A 23623-nucleotide genomic window follows, 5' to 3' on the forward strand; every position below is an offset into this window, starting at 1 on the left:
TAAAGGTTTGTTTAAGTTAATGGTTTAACTTACAATTTAATTTGTATTTTTTTTTTTTTTCTTTCTTTTACCCGCTTCTCGCTCTCTCACAATTATACGGTTTTGTTTTGAAACACGCTTAAGAACTCTCTTCTGTTTATTTTAATTTCTTTAACTTCCTTATTATATGTATCATTAATATCTCAATTACACTCAAATGTCCGTTGTGAATGACGATTTTAAACCATTACTCATAGAATGGGTTGAAGAAGAAGCCATAAATGCTACGAGAAGAGGATCAAAAATGGTCGATCTATATAACAAAATTTTATTTCAACTACGACAATACCAACTTCCCATATGTGATTTGAAAACATTGAAACTGATCAAATACGTAGGTGATAAAACTGCAAATCAATTAAGAAAGAGGATTGCTAAACATTGTAAAGAAAAGGAATTGACATTACCTCGAGGGTTTATGGATGTCGCAGAAAAGCATCGTTTAGACTTGGAAGAATCCAACCTTTCACTGTCAACTTCAACCACTAAAAATACAAACAAACGAGCTAAAGCTTCTGGCAATAGTAAATCAAAATATGTTCCCAAACATAGATCAGGAGGGTTTGCCATATTAATTGCATTGTATCTTTATGATAAAGACCGAAACGGAATGACCAAAGAACGAATAATTGCCGGAGCCACCCCGTATTGTGATCGTTCATTCAGTAACAATGCCGCTTCCAAGGAATTTTATTCTGCATGGAGCTCTACTAAAACATTAGAGAACCATAATTTGATTTCAACCACTGGAAGATCCCCCAAAATTTATTTTTTGACTGACGAAGGGGTATCGTTGGCACAACAATTGAAGACTGCTATTGGGCTATCATCCCCTGCTCAAGGTAATAATATGGATGATAGAAATTTGATAATAGAGCAGTCATTTGATAATGGAGTTCGACTTGATACAAGTTTTGAATTATCATCACCAGCAGGGCGTGCAATGTTGAGTAGTTCGCCAATAAGGAGAATAAGCAATCCTGCTCACAGTAATAGAACCATTCAAAAGATATTAGAAAAGGAATTACGAAGTAGTGAACCCCTGCCATCCCTGCAACATGATGCTGGTAATAGAATTTATGATGGCATCAAGTATGAAGTCTGGAGAAAGGAAGATTATGAAGTAATAGTCTATATGGACAACCGGGAAATTAGATCACGAGCTGACAGAGACCATTTTCAAAACAGATTACAAACACTTGGAGTCAAATGTGAGGTCAAACCATTATCTTCGGGAGATGTATTATGGGTTGGTAGAAACACAAGCACAGGCACTGAAGCTGTATTGAATTATCTTTGTGAAAGGAAGAGACTTGACGATTTATATGATTCAATAAAAGATGGACGGTTCCAGGAGCAAAAGAATAGAATGAAGAAAACCGGTCTCAAGCATTGTTATTATCTTGTTGAAGATATGGTTAGTTATCAAGACAAAGTATCTAACTTGATGGATAGCATACAATCTTCCTTAACCCAAACAATGACCACAGCAAGATTATATTTGAGACGGTTTAAAGATATTGATGAAACAACAGCATTTATTGCCTCTAACACTAAAGTAATTGAAACCTTTAAATCAGACTTGATTGTCATCAAGCCTCAAGATATCAAAAACCAACAAGATTATTTAGATATCCTTTTAAAATTTAGAAACAAGTTTGAAAAAACACAACCCCACCAAGATAAACCAGACTATGAATGTGTTCAATTGTTTTCACGCTTTCAAGATATGTTGGGTAAAACAAACCAAATGACTGTAAAGGAAATGTTTATATTGATGTTGATGACAATTAGAGGAGTATCTTTAGAAAAGGCAGTGGTCATACAAAATCGATTCCCAACACCAAAGAGTTTACTTGAGTATTATCATACAGAGCATGCTACTACCGAAGCGAATGTTAAAAGAGACTTGATGATGAACGAGTTTAAAGATCAAATTGGTAATAAAAAAATTGGTAAAGCTTTACTGGAAAAGATTTATAATGTTTGGGGCAAACCTTGAAGAAAGGAGTAGAATATTGGCTGCAAGAAGTTTAGGAAGTTAGAGTATTTGGTAGTGTATAAATATACAAATATTGTTAGGAGTATTTTTTTTGTTTGTGAACTAGGTTGAAACGAATAAATCGAAAAAAAAAAAATAAAAAAAGAAAAAATTTTCTTATAAGGAAAAAGGCCCTATAAGAATCGATTTCAACCACAGTAATATATCAACTTTAGTTACAGGATGGGCAGAAATGTGTTAAAATATGGAGGTAAATCAGGGATATTACCAAAAGTAAGACCAATTTTCAGAAAACCAATTCGTCCACCCACCGAATATGAACAAGCAAAAGAAGACAGTATAGAAACTGGGTATGCCGAGGGTATTCCTTTACCGAAGATTAACGGGAAAGAAGTTTCTCGTAAACAACCACCAAAGAAATATGTCACTGTTGAACAAAGAATAAATCAAATTAAGTTTCCAGAATTGACATTAAAACAAATGAACGAATTACCTGCAGAAGAAAGGGATGCTTATAAAAGACAATATTATCGTGCACAATTCTTAAAAGAAGCTTATTTACAAGAAGAGAAAAGATTAAATAGAATTGATGAATTGAAAGAAAAAGTACATCAACAAAATTTGGAACGTCAAGCACGTTTGCAACAAGAGGAAAAATTGGAACATCAAAATAAAACCATCGAGGGATTACCTACGATGCAAGCATTATTAGATAAAGGTATGATGAGAAGACGAACTAAAGAGGAAATTGAGTTATTGAAAGAACAAAGAAATTTGAATAGAAAGCTTAAGGAGTTGCAAGACAAAGAAAACCAAGCACAAAAGGTATTGGAATTATACCATGCTGCTGCTAATTTCATCACTACTGAAGAACAGTTGGAAGAGGCCATTCATAGAGCATTTGAAGTGGATGTTGGTGTATTTGAAGGAAACCACACCACAATTGAAGCCAAGTTGGAAAATAGACTGTTGGGCTATTTGACTGCTGAAGCTAACGAACAAAAGATTAAAGATGCAGTATTGGGTGAAATTGATGGTAAACCAGGATTACAACAAGTTAAAGAATTATTGAGTGGGGAAAGAGAGAAGGTCAAAAGACAAGCTCAATTGAATCTTAAAAACAACTAAAAAGAGTAGCACACATAGAAAACTTACCAATTGTAAATAGTAAATAAAAGCAAGTTAATGTATTCTAGTTCCAGTTAGTCAGCTAACATTCTTGTAAGATCATTTCATTTTTAATTTCTTTTTATAGAGGGAGTTTATGTGTTAAAGCAGGATCACCAAATAGCAATACAAAGAGAAGAGAATGCTTGAGAATTCAAGGAGAAGAAAAAAAAAAAAAAAAAAACTGAAATAAAATAACAAATCTCAAAACTCATCGACGGTTTCTCTTCCCCCATTTGATTATTGCATATTCTATTTAACATGACATCATTTGATATTGAGTTCACGAAGGTGTATAATTATCAATCACTTTTCAACAAAGTTTTGAACAAGCGTTTGAAATATGTTCTTAATATCAATCTAATATTGTCTTTCATTCTAGCATTAATATATGAATTTATGCCCACGGCGAATTCAAACTCGGATACCAGTCATTCCATTTGGCAAAGCATTCCTGTATTAATATGCGTTAAAATTCCAATCATTTTTTGCACTTTAAGTATAATTCGTCAAGTCCGTAAACAATTTTTGATAGTTGAATATTCTCATCATAAAACATTGGGAGCACAAATCTATTATTCAATTTTATCATTCCAATTTTTGATCAATTGGTTAGGGTATTTTGTATCTAGTTGGCTAATATTCGGTGTGGTGATATTTTCCACCCTGAAATTAAAATTCAACTTGTCAGATTATTATATATTATCCAAAGAGTATCGTCAACATCCGATAATTAACGATCAATGGGTTTATTATTGGTATAATCCTGTTTTCATTTCATTTTTTTATACTTGCAATCAATTGATCTTTCAAAGACAACGTTTGAATTTTGAAATTGGGCATACTAGAAATAAACCTCAAAACTATTTGTTCAAGCATCTCCCTATTTTGTTGGGTAATTCTTTGGGATTGAATTTGTTTGTGATATCGTTAACTCCTATAACTTATTGGTTAGTCAAATATTATATTTATAAAAGTTTCATTTTGATCATATTGATTTTCAGATTGGATAGTAATATTATCCCTAAGAATAATACTAATTGGATAACATATTTACAGTTGAGCTATTTATCATTTTTCATTATCTTGAGTTGGGAAATTGTCAATCATGTTTTCAATGTATATTCGACTATTGGATGTCTTGATGGAAATAAACCAATTTCAAGCTACAGTGCCGATCCACTCAATTGTTTATTATCAGGGTTACGTGATGTGGACCCGAACTATCAATTGAGTAGGTTGGCAGCTTTCCAAGAATTGGCATATTTATCAACTAGTTCAGATAAAGAGGCCCTCAAATTGCGTTTGAAAATTTTTAGTTTTCGTTCCAAGAAACTGAATGCTTGGTCTTCATTATTGGAAGAGTGTGCATTAGTAATAAAGGAAACTACTGATAGAATCAATTATCGAAGTACTAGTGATTTGAATGCATTAAAGAGTTTAGAGATTACTGGACTTAAAGGCAATATCAATAATTACAGTAATAACAAACAGAATTCAGATAGCTTATTTGGGAACTCGTTTATTAATACTAGTCCTATTGATAAAAAGTCGCTGGAATTAATCAAAAAATATCAATCTGATACATCTTCCACTACTGGGGCTAAAAAGAAATCCAATAAAGTGCAAGGATTCTTTTCATCAATTCAACTTTTTGTCTCACAACTTTTTGGAAATTTACAAAAAACAATTGGCGACACCAATCAATTGCAAGAAAAATTTACTAAACTGTTTAATTTCAAAGACTATTTGCAGATTTATCAGAACTACAAGGATAAATTCTTACAAACCTATATTGGGGTATTCTTCAGAATCACAATAAAAAGAGACAACGAATCAAGGATAATCAACCCCATCAATTTCTGCAACTCGGTTATTGCTATATCAAACTTGTTACAATATTCAATCGAAGAGGACAAATATGTTATAATTAGTAATGATGACGTTTGTAAAGTTTTAAATTTACTTGAAAAACCAATCAGAGCTACAACAAACTATATTGATTATTTACCAGCATCGGTTTATGTGCCGCAAAATTCTCAAACTAAAAAACATAGCTGTTTGATGGGGAAATTACACGATTTGTCTATGCATGAATTCTATGAAATCTGTATTCGCTTTAATGGGAAATTGAATGATTTGATATTAACACCAAGAACTTATAAATTGGTGAAATGGGTGATTGATAAAGAAATTGCTATTCAGCAAGAAATTCAAAAACAAAAACACCAAAAGATAAATTTAAAATGAAAAAAAAAAAAAAAAAGCGAAACAAGACAGAAATTTGAAGCTTATTTAACTCAAAAATCAAATAAATATGTATAATAATAATTATAAAATCAATATATGTGAAATCTATTTGAATTAACTATGGTTTCTTTTGCCATTACCGTTCCCGATACTATTTAGATTGCTTGTACTATTATTTTGACTCGATTGTCCCGTTGACGGTAAAGTATCTAATAATACCGGTTTCAATACCTCTTCATCAAATCTAGTAAACCACTTTGCATGTTCTTCAGCACTCAAAATTGCTCCCAACACCCCTCCCCTGTCATTGTTGTTATTACTACTGATATTGCTATTACTATTGGATAACGATCCACTAATGAAATCATCAACATCGCTCCCAACAATTTCGTCGTCATCGTCATCGTCATTATTAACATTGGCAAAATTACTTGTAGAGCTATTACCAGTGCTGGGCACTCCACCGTGTTCTTGATCTAGTAGATTGACTGCTGACAAATTGTCTTTATAATTTGAAAGTTTTGAAGATCTAGCAAACCTTCTGTTTCCGTAAATGTTTTGACCCTTGTTAGCCACTGTGGAAATATTTGACTGTTGCAGTTGTTGTGGGAAACGAGGTGGTGGTGCTTCAATATCAAATTCGTCATCCAGAAAGTCTCCGGATTCATCAACACATCCAATTTTGATACCTAAAATTTCCAACATTGATGCTGTAGTACCACCAAACAAGATAACTGTTAAAACAACAACAACTAATACAGTTGCCAATAGTGTCCATTTCGCTTCTCCGCTAAATCCCATGGCCAAGGCTACACCAACCGCACCTCTTAACCCTGCCCAGAAAATCATCATTTGATATGAATGAGAAATCTCATCGGGCATGTTGATCATATTTCCCGCTGATGTTGACAAATTACCTGCAGAATATCTCTCAAACCTTGTTCGGTAGAAGAAGTTTAAAAATCTCGACAATGGGAAAACTGCAGACCATCTAGCTACACAAATAGCAATAAATGCAACAATAATCAACATTGGTTTAAACACTAATTCAACCTCAGTGAACAACGACAACCCCAAGTAGATAAATATAAAATTTTCAGACAATTGGGCCAATAATTGGAATATATACTTGGTGGCAATTTGCGTTCTTCTCGACATATTGAAATAAGCATAATGTTTTAAAGTAATACCACAAAATAACAAAGAAACAATACCTGACATATGGGAACCATTGGAAAAGAAGTATGACTGGTAAGCAAATAATAACACTAAGCAGGTTTCAATTTGAGGATACCTTCTGATATGAGAATGCTTCAAAATCAATGCCACCAAAATGCCAATAAAAATACCGATAATAGTTGAAATTGTGAATGTCATTAAAAACAACCCTACCCCTTGGAAAAATGAGGAAAATCTAACTGGCTGACCGTGGAATTTTTGACAAGTTTCAAACATGACAATGGAAATAGCATCATTCAACAATGATTCACCAAATATAATGGTGTATAGTTTAGGGTCCACTTTGTAGGCATTGAAAATAGATAAAATTGTCACCGGATCAGTGGCAGATAAAGTTGCCCCCACAGCCAAGGCGTCAACAAATTCCAAACTAACATTATCCAACCCTAAGGCTGTCCAGATGTAAAGAATTATCCCTACAACTAATGCAGATATAAATGTCCCTGGGATAGCAAATGTCAAAATACTACCTAGATTCCTAAAGAAGTTTGCTTGATGTAGTTCGTATCCACTGTTCAATATAATTGGAGGTAATAAAATATTGAAAAAGTATCCTGGGTTGAATTTAACTGCATCCTGGATGTAATGACCCGGTGACATTCTAATGATCAATCCCACAATCATACCACAAAAAATACTCAATACTGTTTCATGGATGGCTTTGATTCTTCGTTGTTGTAAGAAATATGATGACCAAAGGGCACTCATTAATAAAAACAACAAGATAAACAATGCCCAACTTGAGAAAATTTCGTTCTCAACTGGATTTGAATCTTCAGCATCATCGGGAGTAGTTAGATCTGATGTGTCTTCTTCCAAATCACCAGATATGGCTCGTTTTAGCAATATCTTGGCCGCGTATATTGTTAGACTAGACATTGTGGTTTTCTTCTTGTTCTTTAACTATGTGTTCAAGACTTGACAATAAGTTTATAATAAAAATTGACACCAATTAAAGCAAATGCAAAGGCAAAAAAAAAAAAAAAACTTAAAGGGTTTGAAGAAGTTTCAATTGAATTATTTCTTGTGTTTCTCCAACTTGACTGGAAGGAATCACTCACACACCAAAAGTTTGGATCTTATTTTTGCTTTATTATTTTTCCTTCTGAGTGAGTTGTTGTTTTTTCCATCATAGACAAATCTTGGGCGTGTCTATACACCAAGAAATTGTATCTATTGCCGATAATTGGGAGAGAAGAAAAAATAAAAAAAACTCTCAGGGTAGGTCGTGTAGATTGGAATAGTTTACGAATGGCACCAAATTACTATTATTACCCCTAACAGAAATCATAGTAAACCAATTCACGCTTGAGTAGAATATTTAAGAAACTTTCAAGTAACGGAATACTAGGGGAATCAATGATAAAGTGATTGCTAGAACGTTTCATGTATAAACTTTTGCTTATTAAATTAGGCAATTGATTTTACAAATACGTATCAACAGGAAGTGCAAAACAGAATAGTGTTACAATTCTCAACTATACTCCAAAACAGCGAGTTTTTACTATCTTTATTAAGATAAATAAACAGTCTCCAATACTGATGTAAAAAGGGACGATTGGTGCAATCAATTTAAGATGTGAGATTATGAAATCAACGGATCTTCACAAACAATTGTGATAAAAATCACCTATAACTCCTAACTCTTCTCTCTCAATTCTATTTCTTGCTACTCAACAAAAACTAAATTAACTCAATCTTGGACATGTGGTGATTTTTATTGCAAAAGTTTAAATCTGAATAGGAAAAGCATAAACATAAAGTATAGTGGGAATGATGATGATTTGTAGCCCCCTAACATTAAGAAAAAAATGTAGTCGTGTATAAGAGCAAGAGTTGGAGACGAATAGCCAGCTCTATTATCAGCAAGTAATTCCCTATTACATTAGTATTGTTTAGCTCTCCCCACTTTCTCCCCCTTTTTTTCTGAGTTTCCTTGAAAGCAAGCAAAACTTCTGGCATATAGATTCATTTGGGGTAACGTAATCTTCTGGTGTATGTTTGAAACCAAGAATTGTGTTTCCACTGGAGTATTATCCTTCTTCCCTTAACTAATAAATACCAAGTGTGCGATAATAGACTATCGAGTTGTTTCTTTGCTACTGCGGTTCTTCCATATTGACCTATTTTCTACAACTCCAAGATCGTCATTGATAATCAAATAAGTTGTGCTGAACTAAAAGACGGTTTCTGGAATATCTAAAGAGTAGTGCAGCGAGACTAGATTTCGTATCTGCTCAAATATTTTCAGGCACTAAGATATCACCCGAATTCAGCCAGAAAGTATGCACACACATGTACACACATACAAGGGCATGTACATATACACCCAATATTGCCCAAATGTCACCACCGTGAACATATCCAATTTCTGATGGGTCACCCACGCGTAGAAAAAGTTTACAGGCATTTAAATTCAATCTTCCAATCGAACCATTCACTTTCAGTAAACATAAAAAAAAAAAGAAATTTTTTTTTTTCTCTCTCTCTCTTTGGATGTCCTGAGATGTAATTGAAAAGAATATTTGTTGTGCTTTTTCTGTTGTTGTTTGCTATAAATAAAGTAGATTTATTTTCATTTTTGTTAGTATTTTCCCCTGGTTCAATATAATTTTATTGCCTTTTTTATTTTTTTTTCTTATTACTCCGTTCGTTTGTTCTTTTCCTATATATTTCTTTCTAAAGAATAATCCACTACTTTCTAGTATTACATTTTACTTTGCAACTGGGATACAACTACCATTCGTTTAATTTATCATTCCTAATCTTTGTTCCCAAGCAGCTTAAAGAATGTATCAGCACCAAGATCAAGCTCAACATCATCATTACCAGCTGTACAATTCATACAATCCATCCATCGAGGATTTGATAGCCTCGTCAGATGAGAAACGGTATCAAAATGGCGGTGTTGGTAATCTGTTACAAAGACCTCCAGTAGCAGGTTTACCGTATGTTTCATCACAGGTTAACCCAAACACTTCGTCTGCCAATTTATCCAAGCTAACAAACAACGTTAACAATTATGGGTACAGCAACAACAACAACAACAATTACATTCAATTACACACACCGCCATTATCTTCAAATCCATCCTTCACTTCATTCCAGAATTTGAACTATCCATTATCACCACTCAGCAAGCCAACATCACCAGAACCTATACTATCAGCCGCATCAGTAACCACGAGCAAATTCTTAGCATCGTCTTTTTTTAGTTGGTTCCCTCCTATTAACGTTAGGATTGTATCATTTTGTATTGGTTGGTATTTATGTTCCATTGTTTCGTCAAATTCAACAAAATTGATCTTGAATGATTTCAAGTTCCCTGTTACATTGACTCAGTTTCAGTTTTCTGCAAGTTTCACTTTTTGTTTAGTATTTCTCAACATAGTCAAACTCAACCCAGACAGGATTAGCAATAAGTTACCTCCAGGGTTTATACCGTCGATGACTGAAACCAACAGAATTAGCCTTACACAATTTATTACACCAACAAGATTGATTATACAAACTACTTTGCCAATGGGTATGTTCCAATTTATTGGCCACATAACAAGTCACAAGGCAACGTCATTAATCCCAGTATCGATAGTTCATACAATAAAATCATTAAGTCCAATTATCACTGTATTAATTTATCGATTCTTATTTGGAAAATCCTATAGGATGAGAACTTATGTCACTTTAATTCCATTGTGTTGTGGGATCATGTTGACTTGTTATAAAAAAAATCATACTAGTAATCAAAACAATGTACCAAGTACTGGAAGCAGTGTTATTAATAATAGTCTTGATAATATTAACCATAATAATAATTATTCTACTGGATTAATATTTGCATTCATTTCCATGATTATTTTTGTCAGTCAAAACATTTTTGCCAAAAAAAGATTAACAGTTGAATCTAGTAGTACTATTCCAATGAACACCAAGTCAACCCTGAGAATCAATTCAAACAAAGTCGATAAATTAACCATTTTGTTTTATTGTTCAATAATTGGTTTCGTGTTAACATGTCCGATTTATTTTGTCACTGAATGGATGAACTATAATGCCTTTGGGGCAATATCACTTTTGCAGCTCAATTCCTACGTGATGAGCTTAGTGCTATTAAATGGATTGAGTCATTTTGTGCAATCATTGTTGGCATTCCAAATACTAGGAATGGTTAGTCCTATCAATTATTCCATTGCCAATATTTTAAAGAGAATATTTATTATATTGATTTCATTTATTTGGGAACTGAAACAGTTCTCTAATAGTCAATCAGTAGGGTTAGTTATTACTTTGTTTGGATTATACTGTTATGATAGATGGGGCACGGTATCCAACTCAAGCAGTGCCAGTAATCCTGGAAACTATTAATTAAGTAGTTATTTTTTTATAATTAAAATGTAGATTCAGATTTCCAGTTTCATAATATTTGAATTTGTGTTAGTCTTTTAGTTGTCAACCAAAAAAAAAAAAAAAAAAAACATAATAATAATCTATCTATAACTCTTTTATAAATAAGGTTTCTTGTCTACTGTTCTAAATAATATTCAATTTTATGTTCACTTCCAAAATTTCCGAGATTTGGTCAGTCTGCTTACGGTACTCTTTTAATGACCAGCACCATCGGTATTCAACATTCTTTTGAAGATATCACCAAACGCGACCATAAATACTGTTTGCCAAACACCTAACCCAATTCTTGGAGTGACACCTCTATATAATCCCTTGATACCATTTTGTTGGTAGATGTATTTGAAAGCCCCAGCAACACTCAAGTTCTTTGGACGGTTTGGGTCATTTGTTTTACTTTGCATTTCGACTCTAATAACTTCAATTGGTTGATTCCAAGCACTCAACCCACCACCAATGATACTACTAGCAATTTTTTCCCAGGCCAGCAACCTTTGTGATTCTGATTTTCCGGTCAAAGTTCTGATTGATTCTTCAGCCAATCTACTGAACCCAAATCTCGAACCCCAATTGGTCATTTGTCTAATAGCAACGGCATTGACACCTTTATTTATACCTCTAATCCCTTCTTTGCGCCAGATTTCTTTAAATACTTGGAATGAAGTTTGTTGTGGAACACCTGGAGTATGGGCTTGTTTGGAACGTGTAATTTCCACGGTTTTCATACATGTACAGAACCCCATAGTCAAATAGGCTTGAGCTAACCCACCAGTGATACCACCACCCATTCCACTGACAAAATTGTTCATACCCAATTTCTTGAATTGGTATTCAGCCTCGGCAGAAACGAACAATAACACGGCACCTTTAGTACTGGCTTCGATCCAAGCCCAAGGGATTAAACCTTGATAGAATCCTAAAATCCCACCACGAGACCAAACAAATTTAGCAGCTTGGGGCATGGTCAAGGAACGATTGGCGGCCATGGTGGTTTTAATGACTTCCAATGGTTGACCCAAAGTAGTCACTTCAGCAAGATTCAAACCTGCACCAAGAGCGATATTAGCAAAGCTGATTGGTTTCTTTTCAATTTGTTTAGACATGTTTCAAAACAGGGGGGGAGAGAAATAAAAATATAAAGGGAGGCTTTGATTTATAAAGAAAAGGTGGACAAGACTGTGAGTTTTTTTTTTTTCTTATTGTATTCCTTTTTTTTTTTCTTCCTGTAATCAGATTTGATTTGATGTCAGAAATAGCAGCTGATAATAGATTGAAATTTTTTTTTTTTTTTTGGAAGTGGGTGGTTTGTTTGTTTGTGTCTTGGTTTTTTTAGTTTCAACAAACTCAAGAAAATCATATATTGGAAATTTCTGGTGTATTTAAAAAGTAAAGAAAGTCATCAAACGTCCTTGTTGTCGGCTGATTGGAAGTTCAATGATTTGAGATTTTGTATTTCTTCCTTCACCGGCGGCTCTTTTTTTCCTACGTGATTTTCCCCACTATGAAATATTATAAGAGAAATGTAACATATTTTATTTTTTTTTTTTTGTTGTATGGATGTGTTTGGTTAGATTTACTCAATCAATTATTGTCTTACAACAGTGGGTAAGACACGGCATCAATCTCCCGGAGGGGGGACAAGAAGCCTTATTTTTATCTCCCCTCTTTTATATTCAGCCCTTTGTTTTTTGTTCTATAACCCAAGAATTGTTGGATAATCCCGGAGCCTTTTCAAATCCATTATAATTATCACTTCTATAATTTGTAGTCTGGAATTGCGGACCCGAAACCGGAACGTGCAAAAAAAAAGTTTAGATTCTCAACACGGAAAAATTAAACTTTAATTGGATATATACAAAAGACTGACAAAAGAGTATTGACCAACAAATTTGTAAATACCCTAATCACTACGCGAATTTTAAAAGGAGCTTCTCCGGGGGTGTGGTCCATAGGTTTACTACTTTCTCCAATTCTCAAATGAATATATGACGAAGGAGGAATTGGTAGTGAGGGGAATAAACTGTTACTCATTGATAAACTATTACTCGTGTTTGTTGTCACTGTTACTAACGTCCCTATAATGACAATATATCTTTTGGTAAATTACTTTGTAGAACAATAGTTGTAATTCAGTTGAGACATTTATAATTTGCAACCGATGTTCAGTTTCATTGTTGCATTGCAAACTTTAACATCAAAAAATTGCAAAATTAATGCAAAAAAAAAAAAAGAATCATAACCAATCAAGCAAACAAAACACACTATTTTTTTAAATAGTATAATGTTGCTACCATTATGTATTACTTAGAGTTCAAATAAAACAGCTGTGAGTTATATTCGTCTTAAAGTTTTGGGAAGAACTCTATTGCTAAGGGAAATTGCTATGCATCACTATTTCAATACACTTTATAGAGCCCATATTGATATTCCAACTATACCACATGAACAAAAGGTTAAAAGATCCATTGATAACTTCAACAAATGTACCTTGCTTGTAGGTTGATCTACAGGAATACCTCCAGTCTAATCTTGATTCATTTACGGCATATTAATTCCGCTTGCTATCACGGCGTTTTTCAATTGTTCAATTCCGTCTTGTGCACCTAGAAGCCAAATTTTTTTTTTTTTTCTCTTTTGGCAACACTTGTAACATCGCGAAAAAAGCTTGTAAATTTCTCTTTCTATTTATTTTACTTTTTACAATTGCTCCCAAACTTAAAATCTTTAGTTACTTTATTGCATTTATTACGATATCACGATGACATTTGACGACAAAAAAGGTTTACAAATTGCTCTTGATCAAGCAAAGAAAAGTATGTGGATATCGTCACAGAGGTGTGAACATTCAAACAACTATATTTCAGTTTTACTAACACACTTGCTGTTTAGGTTACTTTGAAGGTGGCATACCTATTGGATCATGTATTATTTCATCTGACGGTACAGTATTAGGTCAAGGACATAACGAACGAATCCAAAAACATTCATCTATTTTACATGGGGAAATGTCAGCATTAGAAAACGCAGGAAGATTGCCAGGCAAAACCTATAAGGATTGTACCATATATACTACTTTGTCACCATGTAGTATGTGTACAGGGGCCATTTTATTATATGGGTTCAAACGAGTTGTTATGGGGGAAAATGTCAATTTCTTGGGTAACGAAAAGTTATTGGTTGAAAATGGTGTTGAAGTTGTGAATTTGAATGATCAAGCATGTATTGATTTGATGGCCAAATTTATTAAAGAGAAACCTCAAGATTGGAATGAAGATATTGGAGAATAAATCATGTATAACTATTTTGCAAATATTTCTGATAGTATAATATAAAGTTATAACTGAATCAAATTTTTTTTTTTTTTCTGTCGTAGACTTGGTCTTTTTCCTTTTCTTTCTTTTTGAAATTTTAAAACAATATCATCCTTCAACTAATGAGTAAAAGGGTGAGAGAAGAAGAAGAAGAAGAAGAAGAAGAAGAAGAAGCAGAAACAGAAGCAGAAGAGAATTCGCCCTATAACAGACCAACTGGTGATCAATTAATTTTTTGCAATTATCATCCCTGCTTAAATCTGGCTTTTGAAAACTATCAACAATATCATTTACACGTTCTTTCTACTCATGAACATACTTGTGAGTCATGTCAAAAAGTGTTTCCCAATAAGAACTATCTTTCATTACATATAGACGAGAACCATAATCCACTACTACAGATAAAACAGGAAAGAGGTGATAAAATATTCAAATGCTATACCGAGACATGTAAGGCGGTTTTTTCCAATACCAAAGAAAGGGAAGACCATTTGATTGATGTACACAATTATCCTATGAACTATCCCTTTAATATAGTAAATGATGGAATATAAAAAAGTTGACTTATTTAGCCAGAGTCCCATTTTCAAGTTTCCTTTTTTTCTTTGAAATAACCTGAGGTTCTCTATTTAATTCTTGAATGATCTTTTTATCAAATTCAGAATCACAAGCTGGACATTTACCACTTTGAGGCAATTGTGACATAATACATAAACAAACAGAACACACATATCCCAAGTCCACTGATTTCCCAGTAATGAAACAGCTGGCTCGGTAATTGACATTTGAATTCGTAGGTAAGATAATGTATGGTCGTAGGTTAGGTTCTATGAAAAACGCAGTTGATAACACCTGAATTATTCCCTTTGGATCTTCAATGTGCAAATAAACTCCCTTGGTGGCATCAGAAGCTTGCTGTAAGTAAGATGAGTTGTTGTGACCTAATTTTGCTACGTCGATAGATACTTTCATTTTCTGTGCAGCAAATATACAATTCATCAATGGAATATACCTAAGATCGTCATCATCATTAGCCGATACAATCAAGATTCTTGATTTCATTGAAGTGCTAGATGAGGTACCAGATGATCCACCCGTGCCACTGGTACTATTATTGTTGGATGTACTTTCAAGTGTAGACGTTGTCATTGCTGCAGCTGTCGTGGTGGTGATTGATTGATCCAACGTCAACATTCTATTTGTGTACGTTAGGGCCATGCTGATTGCTCCAGTCAAACAATTGAACCCCCTTTTCTCATTCCTTGTCTCAAATTTAACAATTTCCTTAATATACTCGTTCAATTGTCGTAAAACAGATTGATCAGCCATTTTAAACAGTCGATACATGCCAGGAAAATGTTCTGAATGTTCATTCACATTAGGATTTCCAATTGTGGTTAGATCAGGATATAAAAACTTCGAACCCATAGAAGAACTCACTAGAAATGCCACTTGATTGCTATTGTTTAATGATAAATGTCCATTCAAAAACACTAGCAACGACTTGGTGATATCTTGTATTGAAATCATTTCTTTGATATTATACCAGCCTTTCATAGAAAGGTCTAGTATTATAGTCAATAATGATGGGTCATCAATCCCTGATTCTATTGCCCCTGCATTTTCATTAAATAATCTATCAGATATCGCCTCCATAATTGTGTTGGATGTCAAAAGAACATTACATTCAACAAAAACTCTTCGAAACATTTTTTTTTTTTTTTGGGACGTTTTGATATTTTCAGACTTAATCTCTTCCAACAACAACAACAATACCCATGTCATTCTGAACACTACAAATGATTTTAACAAGACATCTTTTAAAAACGATTACTTTCCATTCGTTATTGATATAAAATATTAATTAGTGATTAATATACACGTTTATATATATAAAAAAAGACAAGATATACAAATAAGTAACCTTCTTAAGCAACTAAAGCAGAAGCAGTAGCAGATTCGTATTTCCAGTTTGGTGGTAAGACAGCAACAGTTCTGTAGTATCTAGCCAATCTGTGGATTCTTGATTCAATCAAAATTAATCTGAATTTGGAATCTTTGTCTTTTCTGTTTTTTTCCAAGTGTTTTCTGACAGAGACGGCTTTTTTGATCAAGTAGTACAAATCTTCTGGAATTTCCGGAGCTAAACCGTTAGATTTTAAGATTCTCAAGATCTTGTTACCGGTGACAACCTTGGCTTGAGAAACACCATGAGCATCTCTTAAGATAACACCAATTTGAGATGGAGTCAAACCTTTTCTGGCGTACTTGATGATTTGTTCAACAACATCGTCAGAAGACAATTTGAACCAAGATGGAGCGTTTCTTGAGTATGGAAGAGCGGAGGAGGAAATACCTTTACCCTAAACAACAAGATGTTAGTAAAACTTATCCCAATACAGAGAAAAAAAAAGTTTCAATTAACATCTGGGACAACATTGACATGGCCCATATTAGAAAAAGTAGATGGGGATTACCAAGATTTCAAAATCCAAGACAAAGAAGAAACATCAGAACAATAAATCTGTTCTAATAGTCCTCTTCATCCCTGGCAATAATCAAAGAAAAGTATCAAATACCTAAAGCGTATATAGTAACAATTCTAGGTACTGTTTATTATCGACCGTAGACGAATTGTTTACTTTAGGCAAGACCTCTTCATTGTTAAAGCCAACCAAATCTATTCTCAAGTTGTTTCATTAAAACTCCTGTTTCCACTATCATGTTAATAGTATGTGATGTTGATTTCGGTGATTTATTGTTTGATAACATACAGATGAATGCATACGACCCATGATGACTGATTTATTTTATTTGATTGACTAGTGGTAAAAAAAGGAAGAGTTTAAAAGAGAATGAAAAAAATTTTTTTTTAATCCCCTTTAAAGAGAAGAACCATTGAAAATTTTTTTTTCCAAGTAGCAACGTACACGACTTTGTAACAAAAAAATGAATAAGTACTATTACATACAGGAATCAAATTCCTCAAAGGAGAGTTAATAAACTATCTATAATCACCTCCCCCCATAAACCATTGATTCGTTCTTCTAATACAGAACTATTAATTTCACCCTCTTTAGATCAATTGCTCTTTCAAACCATCAAAATCCTCTTCTTCTTCAAGTTTGATCAATCTTAGTAACTGTTAGTATACTTGTGTGTTCAGACAACAATCTAAATTTGCTTCTAATACATACTTTGAAACTCCAGCTTTATCTCTAAATTGCTCAACTGCACCAACATAGAGCATTCTGCTTTCTTGTCCACTTGTTGGTGGAATCCAATATAACATCACTAATGGCGATTTCAATCTTCCATCATCCAATTTGAAGGGATAGGATAGAATAATGTATCTAGGTGAGGTATCAGGTAATTCCTCAACCAATTCTTCTATAGAATCTATAATTTCATCTTCTTGCTTTATTTCATGACTCTTTTTGTCAATTGTGTCTGACATTGACAGGTTAGTATACAAAATTTAACAATTGCAAAATTCTTAAAAGGTGTTGTTTTAATACATACATATAACAGCTTGAACTTTATCCACTTTGGCACTTTGGAATCTAAATTTTGTCAATGACGATAATGTTTCTGGTGAGAATGTGTACAACGATGATGACTATCACAAATGAACCGTTAGTAAAAGGCATGTACTTTGCAAAGACTGTTATTTTGCTGAACGTACCATGGCTTTCGGTTTTCGTCTTGTTGTTGGTCTTTCGTGGGAAAACTGATACACCTGAATTTTGATTTCTCACAATAAAAATTGAGTTTGAGGTTTGCTACAGTAGTGCACAAATTCAAATCTTACCCGATTCAGCAAAACCAAAACAACAACAACAGTCTGCTCCACTGAGCGATTTCAAAGAAGAAGAAAAAAAAAAAAAGAAATCAAAACAAAACAAAGCAAAACAGTATAAATTTTGATGGAAGAGATCTTTTGGAATTCATAATTTACGTCTTTGGTTTTATTCAATCAACTCAAAGTCTGACATTCATTTGTTTATATATAAGTACATTCTACCTTTCATTCAAAGCATTTTCTGTTTTCATCACTCCATTCAATTAACTACCACGACCATCATTTTCAATGCATAGTTCACTGGTTCATGTGCCTCTTATAGAGTTTCTTAAAAGTATGTGGGAAAGATTTACTTTAAACTGATTGATCTACCTTTCATAACATTATTTACTAACCGTTCCATTTGTAGATAGAATATACCTTGGCGCTTATGACCACCACAAAAGGGACACCGAAGATTTGGCATATTTTACAGTTGAAGACGCATTGCCATATAATGCTTTTTACATGGATTTTGGACCATTGAATATTGGGCATTTATATCGTTTTGCTGTACTTTTACACAAGAAATTGAACGAAGACTCAACCCAAGGGAAGGGACTCGTGATATATAGCTCGACATCCCCCAAGGAAAGAGCCAACACAGCGTGTTTGCTATGCTGCTACATGATATTGCTCCAAAATTGGGCTCCCCATCAAGTTTTACAACCCATAGCTCAAATCACGCCACCTTTACAAGCATTTAGAGACGCGGGATATAGCAGTGCAGATTACGAAATAACTATTCAGGATGTCGTATATGCCATGTGGAGAGCTAAAGAGAGGGGAATGATTGATTTGGCTAAATTCGATTTAGATGAGTATGAACAATACGAACGAGTCGACCAAGGGGATTTTAACGTTATTTCTAAAGATTTCATTGCATTTGCATCTCCTCAACAAAGCAAACGAGGAGGATTAAACGAACCATTTCAAAAGGTTTTGGAGTATTTTGTGGAGAATAATGTCCAGCTCGTGGTGAGATTAAATTCTCATTTGTATGACGCAAAAGAGTTCACGAAAAGAAGCATTAAGCATATTGATATGATTTTCGACGATGGCACTTGTCCCACTTTGGAATACGTCCAAAAGTTCATTGGTGCCGCTGAATGCATTATCAATAAAGGAGGAAAAATTGCGGTACACTGTAAAGCAGGGTTAGGAAGAACTGGTTGTTTAATTGGAGCCCATCTTATATACACTCATGGATTCACTGCCAACGAGTGTATTGCCTACATGAGAATGATCAGACCAGGAATGGTCGTTGGTCCACAACAACATTGGCTCTACTTGCACCATGACGATTTCAGAAGTTGGAGACATACAATGATAGTAGACAATAGACCTGATCCTTTAATTGGCAACTTATACCCATTATGTTCTTACGAAGACTATAAACAAAGACTAAAAGAAGCGAAAAGAAAAGAGAGATTGCAATTGCAACAACAATTAACATCGCCACTCGCTGATTCATCTGTGATAAATACTCCAATTAGAAGACGTAAGGTTAGTGGGGCTTTGGCGTCTAAAATCCAAACTGTGGTACCTATTGAGTCACCAGGACAGCCAAGAAAATATTTTGAAGACTCTGACGATATCGAAGAAGTAGACATGGCCAATAATTCTGACGATGAAAATACCATGCAAGATATAATTCAAAGCTCGCCAGCAAGGTATGATTCAGTAACACCGAAAGCAAAGGATAGTTCTGATTGGAGAGTTTTAAGATCAATATCCACCAACAGTGTATCTAGTCAGCAATCAATTCATATTATCAAGACAACAACAACAACAAAAACAGTCAATGAAGCATTATCTTCCCCACCAGGCACATCTCCCACGAATGCTTTGCGTGTATCTAAAGCCAGATCAAAAAGTAGAGTGACTTCCGGTAACTCACAGGCATCAAGAGCTCATTCTGGTGGTGTGAGAAAATTAAGTGGAAAGAAACATTAGTTTTCCGTGCATATTAATTTCATTTCTTTTGATTCCCTGTTTTGATTGTTATTGTTTTCTTTATTTTTTGCTTCCTCTTCTTTAAATTAATGTATACTAAAAGTATGTAACACTATAGACTTGTTTCGTATTTATATTATTTCTAAATCAATTTTCCTCATAAGCTGGTTCTACAATTTGAAATTGTTCCTCTGGACCATATGCAAAAGCTAATATATCAAAATCCTTTAAATTCAATTCGGCAAAATCAGCATCCTCACCTAATTCAATCCAGCTATTGGAGTATGCTTGAGTTGAATCTTTAGGATAGGCAAGTCGTATATCATCTATCAGCACCTTGGTAATAGCTGACTCGTCTGGTGTTTCCTCTTTGATTTCATCGACATCGTCGATGTATTCTGATTTAGGGACTTCAATATCTTCTTCATCTTCATGCTTCACATCCAGATCTTGAGTTGTAGGCAATCCTCCTGAGTTATTAATAATGTTACACAATTGATATTTGATATCCTCTAATGAATTTGACGGTTCAATTGTTACTATATAAGTAGATGTATATCTCTTCAATTTGAGGATGGTGCCTGTATTTTCTGTTTTCTTTTTTGGTGGCTAATATGATATGTTAGTATTTTGTCATCAAACCATGATCTCTTTCAATTTTACCGAGACAGAAATTTTGTCTATAAAGCAAATCCACATACCATGCTGTCTGTTTTATGTTAAAGTAAGAGCTCTTTAATAAAGTGGGATCTTACGCGACTTGAAGATTGCGGTTTGTGCAAATGCTAGGAATTAAAAACTTCTATCAAGATGCGTTACAATTTTTTTTTTTTTCACCAACTCCAGTATGTGTTGTTATGACCACATATACAACCTATGATCTCCAGCACTTAAAATCCTAGACAAATGAATAGACTAATATCAGAGTTGACTTATAGAAATGATCATAAACAAGCAGTTTGTCAATTATACCGAGCATTGCTACGGAAAACAAACCAATTAGTATGCATTCCGGCTTCAATAAACAAGTACGAATTAAAATATAACATACAAGAAAGATTTAGGAACAACTATGGAAGTACTTTTCAAATAGCAGAGCAACTCTTTAAAGGTATCACTTTAGACGAAGCACTAAGTCTAGCATTAGGTGGCAATTGGGGAAAATTGAAAGAATTCATTGATATACAACGCAAGGAAGTTTTCCTGTATCAAAGACGTCGAGCGGATTACTTGATCAATAAAGAACAGATAGAAGAATCAGCTAAAAAGACAGCAAGAGGTAAAGTGAAACGAAACTTATTAGCCAGAACCAAAAGAAAGACAAGATACTTTGTTCCAGATTTATATATCCCAGACAATGAAAAGCAGTTTATTAAAGATGGACTTGCAAATGCAAACTACCAAGGAGATACTGTCTTGAAACAATTTTTGCACAAGTTGCAAAGCTTGAAAAAAATACCTGATCCTAAATTGTTGCCTTATTCTCCAGAGCTGATATTTACTATTGGTGACAATTTAGATTTTAATCACATTATCCGAGGAACCACTTCCAAGTCATTAGAAAATTTTGATCAAGACATCCTCAAAGCAATAGTTATACCGGCCATGGAGTATGATATCAATAAAATGTATTTGGAACAATTGAAAAATGCTCTTGATAATAAAGGTCCTTATCAAGCCACTGTTCATGAAGCATTGGCAGGAACTGTACCTGTTCCATATATAATGCAACCGACTAAAAAAAAGATTGGTCGAGAAGAAATTGCAAAACTAATCAAAAAGCAAATATTCTTTCGAAGAATGATCAATATATGGGAATCACAAACCCATTTAACAGAAGAAAACAAACAAAAAGATGGAAGCTATCCCATCAAAGGTAGCCATGGATTTGGTCCTGATGAACTTATATATCCAAGGGAATATTATCAAGAGCTATATGATGCAGAAGAGATGTATGAGATATTGCTACAGATACATATAAATGATTATAACGGAAAACCAAACGAGCCAATAGATTTAAAACAATTTGCATGGAGTGAGAGCTTAGATATTGCTTCGATATATCTTCGCGATGCTTATAAGCAAGTAGTTCAAGATTCCAAAATAGATTTCAAGACATTACAAGAGCACCTTCAAAAGTCATTCAACAACCATTATGACGAGCAAGTTGAAAAGTATGAGCAATTAATTGCAAACTTACAGAAACATAACGTTTTTAAACATAGCGAGATTGTTTCACCTCCAGGTTCACGAAGTATTTCTGATGTTGCTGCGAAAAGATCCATTAATTTCTTCCCCCAAACGGAAATAATCGGTAAAGGAAAAACTCTTGGTGAATTTATGGCTGAGCCTGGCTTTAAGCATTACAAGTATGGCTACAAGCTTACCAAGAGGATAGCCCAAATTATGAGCAAGTTAGGAAAAGACTTTTGAAAAAAAAATTCGTAAGTATTATTGTACATATATATGCATTATGAAAGTTATACAGTTTTTATACAGAATACACCCTTGTAGTTGTGGGTTTTCTTTTATTCGCCCTTCAAGCTACACTACATACCCACCAAAACTTTTGTTAGATGTCACATAACCTTCGACATTGTTCGTTATATCATGTATGTTTTCTTCGTTATCTTGAGTATAACCCTCTTCATTGACTTGTTCTAGGTCTCCATTCATATTCGGTTCATTGTTCTCCACAATTTCAAAATCTTCAATTAGTTTTATCAATTGGTTTGTCTCGTCATTTAGTTCACTATTATTATTCAAGTCACTCACAGTCAATCCATTCATCATTGCAATCACTTCGGAAATCGATTTACCATATTGTTTCAATTCCTTGTGTTTAGCAATCACTTCTTCTAAGCATGTGATGGAGTTCTCATACCAATTAAATTTATCTGAGGAGAACGGGGATGTTGTAAATATATTCTTTCTGGAAAAAAGCGCTTCATTGCTGAGCTGGTTTCTGTAAAAAATCGACGCCTGGTAATGTTCCTTGCAACAGTATTGGGAAAGATATGTGTTGGGTAATATCATGGCTGGTTTTCTATTGTAGATTTGGTATTTAGTTGATGCACCAGGATCGTTAACTGAACTGGCTTGGGTTACCCCGTTACTATTCATAGATAATCGACGCACCAACGATTTCGGTGACCGATTGCACTTTATGTATCCACATGCATGTTCAATATTCCTCTCTTCTATTAGTTCGTCATACAATTCCTGGGTTAAAAACCGACTCAAGAATTTCAATAACTTAAAATCAACATAGTGATCGACTAGAACCTCCACTATAATCAAGGACAACTTGGAACATTCTAATGGTGTTAACAATTCTTTACCTCTAAAAGGTTCTAAGAATGGTATGAACTTCTCTATGGTAAGCAACTCCATTGTATAAGTATATACTTAAAT

General features: G+C 33.9%; 15 protein-coding genes and 1 pseudogene across 15 annotated transcripts, besides 1 other annotated feature; 8 read left to right on the forward strand and 8 right to left on the reverse strand. All coding sequences in view use genetic code 12, as the record gives it.

The window, feature by feature from the left end:
• Positions 1-196: 196 nt before the first annotated feature.
• Positions 197-2041, forward strand: CD36_60470 (DNA repair protein, putative; the record flags this gene model as incomplete). The annotated part of the gene is made up of 1 exon (XM_002420804.1): positions 197-2041. The coding sequence occupies one exon, from the start codon at positions 197-199 to the stop codon at positions 2039-2041; it is 1845 nt and encodes a 614-aa protein (XP_002420849.1).
• Positions 2042-2263: 222 nt separating this feature from the next.
• CD36_60480 (mitochondrial ribosomal protein, small subunit, putative) lies at positions 2264-3169 on the forward strand (the record flags this gene model as incomplete). The annotated part of the gene is made up of 1 exon (XM_002420805.1): positions 2264-3169. One exon carries the CDS (start codon positions 2264-2266, stop codon positions 3167-3169), a length of 906 nt encoding a protein of 301 aa, XP_002420850.1.
• A 300-nt stretch (positions 3170-3469) lies between these two features.
• CD36_60490 (nuclear envelope protein, putative) lies at positions 3470-5458 on the forward strand (the record flags this gene model as incomplete). Its single annotated transcript, XM_002420806.1, has 1 exon — positions 3470-5458. The coding sequence occupies one exon, from the start codon at positions 3470-3472 to the stop codon at positions 5456-5458; it is 1989 nt and encodes a 662-aa protein (XP_002420851.1).
• Positions 5459-5572: 114 nt separating this feature from the next.
• CD36_60500 (mitochondrial sodium/hydrogen exchanger, putative) lies at positions 5573-7576 on the reverse strand (the record flags this gene model as incomplete). Its single annotated transcript, XM_002420807.1, has 1 exon — positions 5573-7576. One exon carries the CDS (start codon positions 7574-7576, stop codon positions 5573-5575), a length of 2004 nt encoding a protein of 667 aa, XP_002420852.1.
• Positions 7577-9487: 1911 nt separating this feature from the next.
• CD36_60510 (ER-to-Golgi transporter protein, putative) lies at positions 9488-11062 on the forward strand (the record flags this gene model as incomplete). The annotated part of the gene is made up of 1 exon (XM_002420808.1): positions 9488-11062. The coding sequence occupies one exon, from the start codon at positions 9488-9490 to the stop codon at positions 11060-11062; it is 1575 nt and encodes a 524-aa protein (XP_002420853.1).
• Positions 11063-11298: 236 nt separating this feature from the next.
• On the reverse strand, positions 11299-12204 carry CD36_60520 (mitochondrial DNA replication protein, putative; the record flags this gene model as incomplete). The annotated part of the gene is made up of 1 exon (XM_002420809.1): positions 11299-12204. The coding sequence occupies one exon, from the start codon at positions 12202-12204 to the stop codon at positions 11299-11301; it is 906 nt and encodes a 301-aa protein (XP_002420854.1).
• A 553-nt stretch (positions 12205-12757) lies between these two features.
• Positions 12758-13084, reverse strand: CD36_60525 (annotated as a pseudogene).
• Positions 12758-13084: a sequence feature.
• A 775-nt stretch (positions 13085-13859) lies between these two features.
• Positions 13860-14388, forward strand: FCA1 (cytosine aminohydrolase, putative; the record flags this gene model as incomplete). The annotated part of the gene is made up of 2 exons (XM_002420810.1): positions 13860-13914; positions 13991-14388. 2 exons carry the CDS (start codon positions 13860-13862, stop codon positions 14386-14388), a joined length of 453 nt encoding a protein of 150 aa, XP_002420855.1.
• A 146-nt stretch (positions 14389-14534) lies between these two features.
• Positions 14535-14966, forward strand: CD36_60540 (zinc finger protein, putative; the record flags this gene model as incomplete). Its single annotated transcript, XM_002420811.1, has 1 exon — positions 14535-14966. One exon carries the CDS (start codon positions 14535-14537, stop codon positions 14964-14966), a length of 432 nt encoding a protein of 143 aa, XP_002420856.1.
• A 10-nt stretch (positions 14967-14976) lies between these two features.
• On the reverse strand, positions 14977-16068 carry CD36_60550 (RNA polymerase II transcription factor B subunit 4, putative; the record flags this gene model as incomplete). The annotated part of the gene is made up of 1 exon (XM_002420812.1): positions 14977-16068. The coding sequence occupies one exon, from the start codon at positions 16066-16068 to the stop codon at positions 14977-14979; it is 1092 nt and encodes a 363-aa protein (XP_002420857.1).
• A 272-nt stretch (positions 16069-16340) lies between these two features.
• Positions 16341-17207, reverse strand: RPS13 (40S ribosomal protein S13; the record flags this gene model as incomplete). Its single annotated transcript, XM_002420813.1, has 2 exons — positions 16341-16775; positions 17187-17207. The coding sequence occupies 2 exons, from the start codon at positions 17205-17207 to the stop codon at positions 16341-16343; spliced, it is 456 nt and encodes a 151-aa protein (XP_002420858.1).
• Positions 17208-17488: 281 nt separating this feature from the next.
• CD36_60570 (cofilin/tropomyosin family protein, putative) lies at positions 17489-18100 on the reverse strand (the record flags this gene model as incomplete). Its single annotated transcript, XM_002420814.1, has 4 exons — positions 17489-17546; positions 17610-17862; positions 17935-18031; positions 18098-18100. 4 exons carry the CDS (start codon positions 18098-18100, stop codon positions 17489-17491), a joined length of 411 nt encoding a protein of 136 aa, XP_002420859.1.
• Positions 18101-18502: 402 nt separating this feature from the next.
• CDC14 (protein phosphatase required for mitotic exit, putative) lies at positions 18503-20209 on the forward strand (the record flags this gene model as incomplete). Its single annotated transcript, XM_002420815.1, has 2 exons — positions 18503-18548; positions 18624-20209. 2 exons carry the CDS (start codon positions 18503-18505, stop codon positions 20207-20209), a joined length of 1632 nt encoding a protein of 543 aa, XP_002420860.1.
• A 147-nt stretch (positions 20210-20356) lies between these two features.
• Positions 20357-20913, reverse strand: CD36_60590 (vacuolar protein sorting-associated protein, putative; the record flags this gene model as incomplete). Its single annotated transcript, XM_002420816.1, has 2 exons — positions 20357-20818; positions 20911-20913. The coding sequence occupies 2 exons, from the start codon at positions 20911-20913 to the stop codon at positions 20357-20359; spliced, it is 465 nt and encodes a 154-aa protein (XP_002420861.1).
• A 202-nt stretch (positions 20914-21115) lies between these two features.
• On the forward strand, positions 21116-22642 carry CD36_60600 (uncharacterized protein; the record flags this gene model as incomplete). The annotated part of the gene is made up of 1 exon (XM_002420817.1): positions 21116-22642. One exon carries the CDS (start codon positions 21116-21118, stop codon positions 22640-22642), a length of 1527 nt encoding a protein of 508 aa, XP_002420862.1.
• A 111-nt stretch (positions 22643-22753) lies between these two features.
• Positions 22754-23602, reverse strand: CD36_60610 (RNA polymerase II-associated protein, putative; the record flags this gene model as incomplete). The annotated part of the gene is made up of 1 exon (XM_002420818.1): positions 22754-23602. One exon carries the CDS (start codon positions 23600-23602, stop codon positions 22754-22756), a length of 849 nt encoding a protein of 282 aa, XP_002420863.1.
• Between the last annotated feature and the right edge of the window lie 21 nt (positions 23603-23623).

Source organism: Candida dubliniensis, chromosome 6 (assembly GCF_000026945.1).
Source record: "Candida dubliniensis CD36 chromosome 6, complete sequence".
Taxonomy (NCBI): Eukaryota; Fungi; Ascomycota; class Pichiomycetes; order Serinales; family Debaryomycetaceae; genus Candida; species Candida dubliniensis.